We start from the raw sequence: 11,391 nt of genomic DNA on the forward strand, positions 1-11,391 counted from the left end.
CAATTCAGGGGACATGGGTTCAAGCCCTGGTCCGGGAGGATCCCACAGGCCGCGGAGCAACTAAGCCCGTGCACCACAACTACTGAGTCTGCACTCTAGAGCTTGTGAGCCACAACTACTGAGCCCGCGTGCCACAACTACTGAAGCCTGCGTGCCTAGAGCCCCTGCTCTGCAACAAGAGAAGCCACTGCAATGAGAAGTCCGTGCACCACAGCAAGGAGTAGCCCCTGCTCACCACAACTAGAGAAAGCCCGTGTGCAGCAACAAAGACCCAATGCAACAAAGACCCAACTTATTTTAAAATAAAATAAATTTATTTTAAAAAATTCTTTTTAATGAAAAAATAAAATAAGCTACAAGGATACAACATAGGGAATATAGCCAATATATCATAATAACTATAAATGGAGTATAACCCTTAAAAATTGTGACTCACTACACTGTACAGCTGTAACATATAATATTATACATCAGCTATATTTAACTTAAAAAAAATAGTAGGGAAGGGCCAAGAGAAGTGCTGTCAGGACCTCCAGGAAGCAGACACTGAATCAGAGTTAGGAGTGCAACTCTGGCATTATTGGGAGGGTAAAGATCAAAAGTGGTATTGGAGGGGGGTAGGGGATTGGGCCACAAAGGCCTTCAGATTTTCTGATTTGAAAATCTGACCACGCTTATGAGAGGAAAGGGGGAAGAAGGCAGTATTGAACAAGAGGAGCCTTGAATTAAGATGCAAATCTCACAAAATTTCAGCAAAGCCAACAGGAACCTCCAGAGCAGAGACTGTCCATTTGATGAATCCTATATCAGAAAGAATGGCCATGCCCCAGTGTCTTCTGCTATGCTCAGTCATTACTTGGGGGCTGCCTGGGAAAAGTGTGGCCCTGCATCAAAAGCTGAGGCAGATCCTGAAAGCGTTGCATTTGGAGTCTCTCAAGACGGCAAATTCTTCCTTGAAGGAAGATCTAAGCAGTAGACCTGCATGGCCACCACCACAGTGAAGGTCTCAGCCCCGACATCGTTAAGCTGGGATTACTGCCGGCAACTCCCCATTTCTGGCTTCTCATTGTGTCAGGAAAATGAAACCACTAATTTATTTAGTCCTGTGTTTGGGGGTTTCAGTTCTCTGTGCTTCTATAAATTATCAACTCAGATTCCACTGGCTGAGTCTCTAGTTAACAGTAAATTAGGTGCCTGGGGAGATACATTCACCACCATTCCAGGCTATGAGAGCTCTAGTCAATGAAACAACAGCCTGGGCGCAATGCTGTCACCAGGCAAATATGAGCACCAGTTTCCAGAATTTTAGTGACAACAACTTGAATAATTGTTTGCAAAAAACAGAAATAATAGGCTCAATGAGTGTCTGCTTGGGGGGCTGATGTTTGGGCATTAGTGTAAGCATTTTCAGATAGCTACTCACATCAAAGAAATTACTGTTTTCTTCTGGATTCTTAACCGCATTGTCAGTGCTTGAAATGCTAGAAGTTTGACTTCCAAATAGCCTTAGGAAGCACACTTTTATCTCTCTGGACTTCAAATTCCTCTTTACAAAACGAGGAGGTTGATTATGTACCACTGCAAGTATTTAAAACAGAGGGCATTGAAGGCACAGAATGGGTAACACAGGTGATGGAGAAGCTGAGAGTCGAACAGGTGATGATGCCATAACCCAGATATTAGCAACAACAGGAAGCCAATACCACCTGTAGGGTGGAGAACAAAGAGAAGAGGTGGTACTGCTGGAACTCAGGACAGTCCATCAGCCAACAAAGCCTGACGCACGCAGAGCCTGTACAGTGGGAGCTGGAGCCACGTGATAAATTCACCTGCTGCCAGAGCATCAGCCCAAGGCAGAGGGAGGAGGCAAAATACCCTGGCTTCTCCCAACCTCCCTTGGGGATCTCACCAGTGCCTCCACTGGCTAAAGTCAGTGAGAAGCTAGCAAACACAAGACTTTGGTAAACCACAGCCTTCGTGGGTCAGCCCCTCCATGATAGAGAGCACAGCAGCAGAAGGACAAAAAAAAAAGGGAACTCAGGCAGAGCAGGTCCAAGACCATCATAGTCTAGATCAAAGGCATCTACATTTTTTCAGAAGTAGGTCACAAGAAAATAAAAACATAATTGGGAAGACTGCTTGAACTGTTGATAATGGTAGCTAGAGAAGATCAATGATTATCATATAAACATGGAACTTTACTCAGAAATAAGGCAAATGTATACCAAGGCATTATTCATACTCATGATCTCTTGATTCATCAAATGGGTCTGGTGTAACTAGCTGAATTCAGATAGTTCAAAATTATATAATTAATAAAACTCATTTCCATCATATCTGCTAACATGATTCCTGCTAGCTGCCACCCATTCAGCATGAGCTAATTTGTGTGTGTGATTTTGTTTGGTCATTTTTTTTAAGTTAACCAAAAGCTCCAGGCAGCCAGGACCCAGAGGTGGGGTAGCTGCGCTGCTCTGAGGACCTCTTACTGGATGCTGGGCCAAGACACCACAATTCCTCCTAATTTAATAGTCCCCATTTCTCAAGGGTAAGAGCACCTTCCACTGAGGAAAGGCTCCCAAAAGCTTTAAGGAGGTGGTGCATCTGTCACATGGTCATGCCAACATCGTCAGCCTCCACCAAGCCAAGGGGTACTGTCTCTTGCCTAGGAAGTTCTTTAAGCTTAGTTCTTACAGTCACACAAATGATTCATAAGGGAGTTCAGAACCGCTGAGAACTTCCTGGAGCCATAAACACTTATCCATCTCTAGACCTTTGGGGCACCAAACTTCTAAAATGAAATCTTTGGATGTCAAACAAAGCTAAGCCAAAAGTGAAACTCCTCAACCCCATCATCCTGGTTTGTTCTCTAGAATAGGGGTCCCCAACTGGTCCGCAGCCTGCTAGGAACAGGCCACACAGCAGGAGGTGATCAGCGAGCGAGCAAAGCTTCATCTGCCGCTCCCCATCGCTCACATTACTGCCTGAACCATTCCCCCCAACCCCCCGCCACCGGTCCGTAGAAAAATTGTCTTCCACGAAACCAGTCCCTGGTGACAAAATGGTCGGGACCGCTGCTCTAGAAGCCTGCTGGGCACTGCATGTCAGCCAACTGTGCTGAAGGCACACAGTTGAAGCCTAGCACTTCTGTGTTTCATGAGCAGCATTTTAACGTCCCCCCAAAAAGGATATGAGTTAAAAATGACCAACATAAACACAAGCTTGTGCTTTTCTCTATTCGCTCAAGGAAAGGGTATAATTCCATAACTACAAAGCCCCTGTTACCATCCTTCAGATTCTCCTCTGAATCCAGAGTTCCAGCCAAGGGTGACGTAGTAACTTCGGTTCCAGAAGGGCAATGTGATGGCTGAGTGGAGAGCATTGCATTTCAGCCTTAGCTCAATAAAGCCGACCCAGCAAAAAACAGAAGCGCTTATCAGTGAGGTAACAGACAAACAAAATTTTCTTTGTGGCTTAAAAACTATACTCCCATGCACCCCATTTTAAGAATTTAGGAAAGAGTGAAGCAACCTAAATGTCCATAGACAGATGAATGGATAAAGAAATGTGATACATATATACAATGTACAATGGAATATTACTCAGCCATAAAGAAGAATAAAATAATGCCATTTGCAGCCACATGGATGGACCTAGAGATTATCATACTAAGTGAAGCAAGCCAGAGAGGGAAAGACAAATACCATATGATATCACTTATATGTGCCGTCTAAAAAAAAAAGATACAAATGAACTTATTTATAAAATAGAAATAGACCCACAGACATAGAAAGCAAACTTATGGTTACCAAAGGGGATGGGGGCGATAAATTAGGAGTCTGGGATTAACATGTACACACGACTATATATAAAATAGATAGGGGCTTCCCTGGTGGCACAGTGGTTAGGAATCCGCCTGCCAATGCAGGGGACACGGGTTCGAGCCCTGGTACGGGAAGAGCCCACATGCTGCGGAACAACAAAACCCGTGCGCCACAACTACTGAGCCTGCGCTCTAGAGCCTGCGAGCCACAACTACTGACCCCGCGTGCCTCAACTACTGAAGCCTGCGCGCCTAGAGCCCGTGCTCTGCAGCAAGAGAAGCCACTGCAACGAGAAGCCCATGCACTGCAACGAAGAGTAGCCCCCGCTCGCCGCAACTAGAGAAAGCCTGGGCGCAGCAACGAAGACCCAATGCAGCCAAAAATAAATAAATAAATTTATTTTTAAAAATAAACAAAAATTTTAAAAAATAGATAACCAACAAGTACCTACTGTACAGCACAGGGAGCTATACTCAATATTTTGTAATAACCTATAAGGGAAAAGAATCTGAAAAAATAGAGAGCTGAATCACTGTGCTGTACACCGGAAACTAACACAACATTGTAAATCAACTATACTTCAATTAAAAAAAAAGAATTTAGGAAGGAGTAAATATGGCCAACTGTCAGGTTAAGGAAAGAAATCCATGAAACTAGGTGGGAAAATTTATCTGAGAAAGAAATTTTTTAAAGGAAGGTATTTAAGGCAATATAAAGGTTTATCTTATTTACATTTAACATTTAATGGTTGGAAGGTTAAAGTTTGGGAACAAGAATTGCTGCTATTCGCCTAGAAGCAAATGATTATATTTTAAAGAACTTTACCCTCTCACAGGTCTTTGAGGAGACCTGTCATAATGTCAAGCCCTGATCTTTTTCTTGAAAGGAAGCAAGAGACATAAGAATTAACTCTATAGAATGGCACTGTGTCCAGTGCTCTCAAGGCAGCTAAAAAGAAGGAAAGAGCAGACAGCCAGTCTGAAAAGGACAAAGGGGAAGGGGCATCTCAGATTTCAAGATAAGTTCACTCGACAGAAAAACAGGATGTAGACTCTGTGATGAGGGGACTTCAGGTCATTACCTCTATTACAGGCTGGGGTCCTGCAGTTGATTCCTCTCTCTCTCTCTCTCTGCCTTTATGCCCTTCCTCCACCCAACCTCATCTTTTCTCTGCAGGAAGCAGATAATTAACAAGCGCCCCTAAATGGAGGCCCCTGTAATCATTCCTTAATGTGTTTTCCAACTAAGTAAACAAGAATCTGGGGCTTTTTAAACCAGTTCAACATATGGGCCCAAAAAAAGAAAATTTACACTTACGGCTACTGTCAATGGCCTTTCCACATTTAAATGTGTTTTCTTCAATCTTGTGCTACTATTTAAAATGGCCCGTTCTACAGAAAACTGTCCCTCTGGAGAAAGTGCTGTGATTTCCAGTGTGTGAGGGCAACAGAGCACTTTAAGGCAACTGATCTCAAAGGGAGCAAAACACACCAGCACCCAAGAGGAAGAGGGGCCACAGGAGAGGCAACCAACTGTCTTCCACAAAGATGTTCTGGGTGGACACGGGGGAGAGCTTAGTTGAAAGAAAACATGGGGAGGAAAAGGAGGTCAGCGTCCAAAAGCACCTAAGCACCGACTCCATACCAAATAGGAAGTTAAAATAATATCATTTCCAAGATGAAAGGAAGCGTTTTAGGTTGTCAGACCCAACTTTCTGAACTTTAATTTTTTTTCTACAGTAGACTCTCTCAGTTCTGGGGGCACATTGGAATCACCTGGGGAGTTTTAAGCTTTAAATCTGATGTCTGCTCCCATGTGGAACCAATTAAAGAAGACTAAAGGAGGGAAAGGGGCAAGCACAGGGAGCTTTAAACAACTCCCCAGATGATTCTAATGTGACAGGAGGGTCGAGATCCACGGGACTCCACCCCCCCCCCCCCCTTGATCAAGCAGCCACACTCGGAACATCTCCACTGACAAGGAATTCACTACCCTCCATGGAAACCCATTCCATGTTGAGACCATTCTGATTTTTCCAAGTTTTCCCTACGTTGAAGTTAAACCTGCGTTTTGTACCATCCCTCAATTTGTCCTTGTTCTGCCCAGAAGCACCATGGAAATCTACCCAATACGTATATCAAATTCTGGAATGACACAAACCTGGAGAGCTTCTTTGATAGCACAATTGACAGGCTGAGGGCAAACTGAACAAAATGAAATCCAACAGGTATCCACAACCTTTTTTCCTTGGGGCTAAGAAAGTATAGCACGAGGATGGGAGAGAAAGGGCGTTCGCTAGCAGCAGGAGTTACATGATAGATTTCTGGGGTAGGGATGGAGGGCTGGGGGGCAAGAACTCCACCTGAGTCATCAGGGTGACATGGCTTCAGAAACCCCTCGTGCTCTCCCAGGCTGCATCCATAGACGTGAGATCTCCAGAAGAGGGTTAATCAGGAGACACACCTGTAGGAGAGAATACGTGACCACGCTTCAAAAGCGATAGAGAAAAACAGAAATGAACCCAACAGTGAAAAACTTTTGAAGGTTCAAATAAAGAACTGGTAGGGGGAAGGGGGATGAAAAAGAAAGCATTAAAGTGAGGAAGAGGAAACTAGCATTTGAGTATATACTCTGTGCCAGCTGCCCTACATACATCACTTCAGATAATCATCAAGACAGCCTCTGATACATGTAACTGTTTCACTTTGTTATTCAGCAGAAACTAACACAACATCGTAAAGCAATTAAACTCCAATAAAGACGTTAAAAAAAAAAAGACAGCCTCTGAAGTTACCTATTTAATGAGAAGATATTTACAGAGCCTCAAGGGATAAAACTAGAAAGAAAGGGTGGGTTTGGAGCTTTAAAAAAGACAGATATCTTCAATCTTTTTTTGCTTTCCTTTTCTTTTTGGGTCTCCTTGGAAGACTGAGATTACAGGCCTCAGTTGGTGGGACTCAGTTTATTGGTCCACACAGACTCCTCTCTTATTTATTCGTTAACTCCTTTGTCTCTTCACATGTATATTTGTAAATCCCCATGGCCTACCAGCATTTCTCTGCCTCTTCATAAACAATGTATATTCTTTGATTTGCATATGTTCTTGTAAAATTTTGTATGTATTCTGTAAATTTTCTTTTCCCATACTTCACCACTTTCCACTAGAGTTTGTACCTCTTTCTTGTTAATTTGCAATAGTTTTCAGATATCAGTCCCTTGTTGGCATTAGCACTTTATTTATAATGTCTGTTAACATTCTAATCATTGTATCAACAATAACATTGCCCAGGTGTAATCGAAATCAACTTTTTTTTTAAAGATTTCACATTTGAGGATTTAGTTAATAAATCCTTCCCCACCTTAAGATCACAAAGAAATTGTACATTTTCTTCTAATAACTGGATAGTTTAAACTTTCACATTTAGGTCTTTCATTCATCTGGAATCTGCCTTTGTATATAGTGTTATAACAAGGTCAATCTTATTCTTCTCTGTATAATGTGCCTGTCCATCCAGTAGTGTACTACACAATCCTTCCTTTCCCCATTGACTTGTGGTGCCACCTTTACGATATATTAATTTCCACTCAATATACAAATCACATTGAGCTCTCTATTCTGTTCCATTGATCGATTTGTCTGTCCTTGTACCAATATCACACTGTTTTCATTACTATGGCTTTGTAGCATGTCTTAATATCTGCCAGGGAATGTTATTCCATTTACTTTTCTTTTGCAAGCTTGGCTGACTATGGAAAAGTTCGGGAAACCGGCTGTACAACATTCTGCTTATAGTTAGCAATACTGTACCATACATTTGTTAGGAGCATAGCTCTCATGTGTTTACAATTTTTAAAAAGATATTGGTGTACTATTTGTGGACTTTCATTATTCTGTATAAATGTTCAAGTAAAGGCTATCAAATTCATCAAAAAATCCAAATAGAATTTTTATCAGGATTGAATTGAAATTATAGATAATTTAGGGAAAATTGCCGTCTTCATTATATTAGTCATTTCATCCAAGAGCATGAAATGTTTCTCCATTTATTCAGATCATCCTTTATGCCTTTTCTTTACATTTTAATTTTTTCCCCATAGAGCATGTGCAGTCTTGGATAAATTAACTCCTAGATACAGTCTGTCTTGCAGAAATTCCTACATGCGGATTGATAGACAAATGATATCAGTATAACAGAGAAGCCTCTGGCTAATATGGGATTTTCCCAACACCGTTCATATCCTGTGCTATCCAGCCACAGCAGCTGTATGCTAAACAGCTAACCCAGCTGCCATTGGCTCCTCCAATCAAGACCCTTCACTATCTTGGTCTGTCCTTCATCTGCTTCAAGTCCCCAGTGTGTGGTAGCCAGTACCTCCCTAGACCTCAGTCTTTAACCTTAGCACCACAGATAGATCAGGAGACCCTGTTTCTTCCCAGCCAGTTGTTTACCTTCCCAGTTGGGCGGCTCAAGCAGGTCTTGTTCTCAGGGAGCGCCCCAGGGAAGCAGATTTCAACGCAGACCAAGGAAGGGCTTTCTCACCCAGCTGCCCTAGGAGGGAGTGGTGCAGTCCCTTCTCTCTGCCTCAGTTTCCTCTAATCAGGAGGTCCTGGTGTGACTTGGAGTCTCCACACACCAGCCGAGGTCTCTCATCCTGAGTACCCGGAGCTCTCGTCTGCTGGGGAGGTTGAGGAAGAAGGGAGCGGGAAGAACCTGGCACCTTGGTGACACATTTTTGGACTCAGTGGGCAAAGGCCAGGCTCCAATGTCTGCCCGGTGCTGAGGCAGCCGCCCCTCCTGGCAGAGGGTGCGCTCACAGACACACTGTGAAGCTTAGTTCTTACTCTGGGTCCATAAGATGAGTCAGGCAGTTTTTCTTCTCTTCCATTGTCTGGAATATCCAGTGTAGGTTAGAAAACAACTGTTTCTTGAAAGTTTCTTAGAATTTACCTGTAAAACAATCTAAGCTTGGGGTTCCAGGGAGGGGAAGTTGTTAAATGCCATTTCAATTGATTTCATATGTACGATTCAAGTTTTCTATATTTGTGCTAGTTGTGACATTTTATATTTTTCAAGGAATGTATCCACTTCATCTACATTTTGAGTTCTCTCACATACAGTCATTCACAGTAGAGAAAAAGCCATAATTGGATAAGTAGAATACAAACATTAGAAATTAGCCATGTAAATGAAGAGATGTTTAATTGTGAGACTAAATGAAGTGTCCAGGACGAGCTTCTAAACCACGGACCGAGAGTTGCAGAGTTGCACAGTTCAAATTCATCCTGGCTAGCTGCACTGTGATGCCATCTAGTGGTAACTGTCCACTCGGGCTTCATTATAGACGGTAACAATGCTAGGACCCAGGCTAGCCAAAACTTCCAGGTCACTGGCAGAAATGCTAGGAATTTCCCAGTTCGCTGGTTGCCCATTGCTGCAGATTTGGGCTAAAGGGACTCCTTCTCCCTTTGAGGCCCCTTCAAAGATTGCTGTTGCCCCCCAACCCTACCCTCACACCCCCAACATGGCCCTCCCAGGAAAGATAAAACCTTAAGCCCACAGCCATTTGAGAACACGGGCAGGATACGTCATCATTCCTGATATATCAAGCTCATACTACTGTGAGATGTTTCTCTAATCTTTTATTATTTTTTTTAATATTCCTGTTGTATCTGTATTTATTTGACCATTCTCTTTCTGTATCATATTTAATTTTATCGACCTTCTTTTTCCTCGACATTTTTGTTAGAGTTTGTCAATCTCATTTATCTAGTCAAAGAAACAGCCTTTGATTTTGTTAATTTTTCTACTGCTTTATTGAGCTATAAAGGGTTTTTTTATTAGTATATAATTCATATACCATCAAACTCATCCTTTTTAAAGTGTACAATTCACTGGTCTTTTAGTATATTCACAAGAATGTGCAACTATTATCACTATTTAATTTCAGAACATTTTTGTTACCCCAAGAGAGCACCCATACACATTAGTCATCATTTTCCATTTCCTTCTCTTGCTCACTGATCTGTTTTATGTCTCCATAAATTTCCTATCCTGGATCAATCACATAAATGGAATCATGCAATATGTAGCCTTTTATGGCTGACTTCTTTCACTCAGCATAACGTTTTAAAGGTTTACCCACGTTGTAGCAGATATCAGTGCCTCTTCCTTTTTATGGTGGAATATTATTCCATTGCAGGCATATAGCATATTTTGTTCATCCATTCATTAGTTGATGGACATTTGAGTTTCTACTTTTGGGCTATTATGAATTATACTGCTACGAACATTCATGTACAAGTTTTTGTGTGGACATATGTTCTCAGTTCTTCCGAGTATATAACTAGGAGTCAAATGGTTGGGTCATGTGATAAATCTATGTTTAACTATCTGAGGAACTGCCTAACTTTTCCACAGTGGCAACACCATTTTACATCCCCATCAGCAAAATGAATAAGGGTTTCAATTTCTCCACATCCTAGTGGCTATGAAGGGGTATCTCATTATGGTTTTGATTTGAATTTCCCTAATGACAAATGATGTTGAGCATCTTTTCACATGCTTATTGGCATTTGTATATCTTCTTTGGATAACGGTCTATTCAAATTCTTTGCCCGTTTTTATTTGGATTATTTGTCTCTTTATTGTTGATTTGTAAGAGTTATTTATATATTCTGGATACTGGACTTTTATCCACCTCCTTTGAACAATTTCTTTGGCCAAGATTTTATGAGTAAACTCAGGGAATAGCAGCATTGAGAGGAGGCAGTAAATGAGGAATAGTGCCAGTCAGCCTACGTATGTTTTTATCAACTGTTTACCCCATCAGGGCTCTGGCATTGCCTGGACTTTACCATCCCAGCACCGAAGATTTGGGTCTTTGATAAGATTTCTACAATAAACCCCTATTTTTAGTCCATGATCTTGAGGATATTCCTGATCTCTTGGTACTTCATCTGTGAAATGGAGATATTATCCTTGAAGCTTCTTTTGAGGACTATATGATATAATGTATACAAACACTCGGCTTATAGTTGAAATAATAGATCCTCTTCCTCTCATTTTAACTTTTTTTTAATTTTTATTTTTTATTTTTTTATTTATGGCTGTGTTGGGCCTTTGTTTCTGTGTGAGGGCTTTCTCTAGTTGTGGCAAGCGGGGGCCACTCTTCATCGCGGTGCGCGGGCCTCTCACTACCGCGGCCTCTCCTGTTGCGGAGCACAGGCTCCAGACACGCAGGCTCAGTAATTGTGGCTCACGGGCCCAGTTGCTCCACGGCATGTGGGATCTTCCCAGACCAGGGCTCGAACCCGTGTCCCCTGCATTGGCAGGCAGACTCTCAACCACTGCACCACCAGGGAAGCCCTCTCATTTTAACGTTTATTCCCACATTCTGCCTTCCAAAGTCTTAATCTCACATATTCTCACTGTTTAAATACAATGAAGGTTTTCTTCCCATACTGACTTTGGCCTGCCATGGGAAGAAGTACTTTTGCCTAGTTAGATATGTATGTTAGATATATAAATATTATGTATGTATGTAGTTATCTATCGCCAGCCTTCTA

General features: G+C 42.0%; 1 protein-coding gene across 1 annotated transcript in view; it reads right to left on the reverse strand.

The window, feature by feature from the left end:
• Positions 1-10,873, reverse strand: part of LOC130707158 (peroxisomal multifunctional enzyme type 2-like) — a 96,702-nt gene extending 85,829 nt beyond the window's left edge. Inside the window, exons 1-2 of the mRNA XM_057540380.1 lie at positions 8,275-10,873; positions 6,187-6,287 (exon numbers count right to left, since the gene is read on the reverse strand). Coding sequence (XP_057396363.1) covers positions 6,187-6,195 — 9 coding nt within the window. The 5' untranslated portion in view covers positions 6,196-6,287; positions 8,275-10,873. The remainder of the gene's footprint in view (positions 1-6,186; positions 6,288-8,274) is intronic.
• Between the last annotated feature and the right edge of the window lie 518 nt (positions 10,874-11,391).

Source organism: Balaenoptera acutorostrata, chromosome 2, assembly GCF_949987535.1.
Source record: "Balaenoptera acutorostrata chromosome 2, mBalAcu1.1, whole genome shotgun sequence".
Classification (NCBI taxonomy): domain Eukaryota; kingdom Metazoa; phylum Chordata; class Mammalia; order Artiodactyla; family Balaenopteridae; genus Balaenoptera; species Balaenoptera acutorostrata.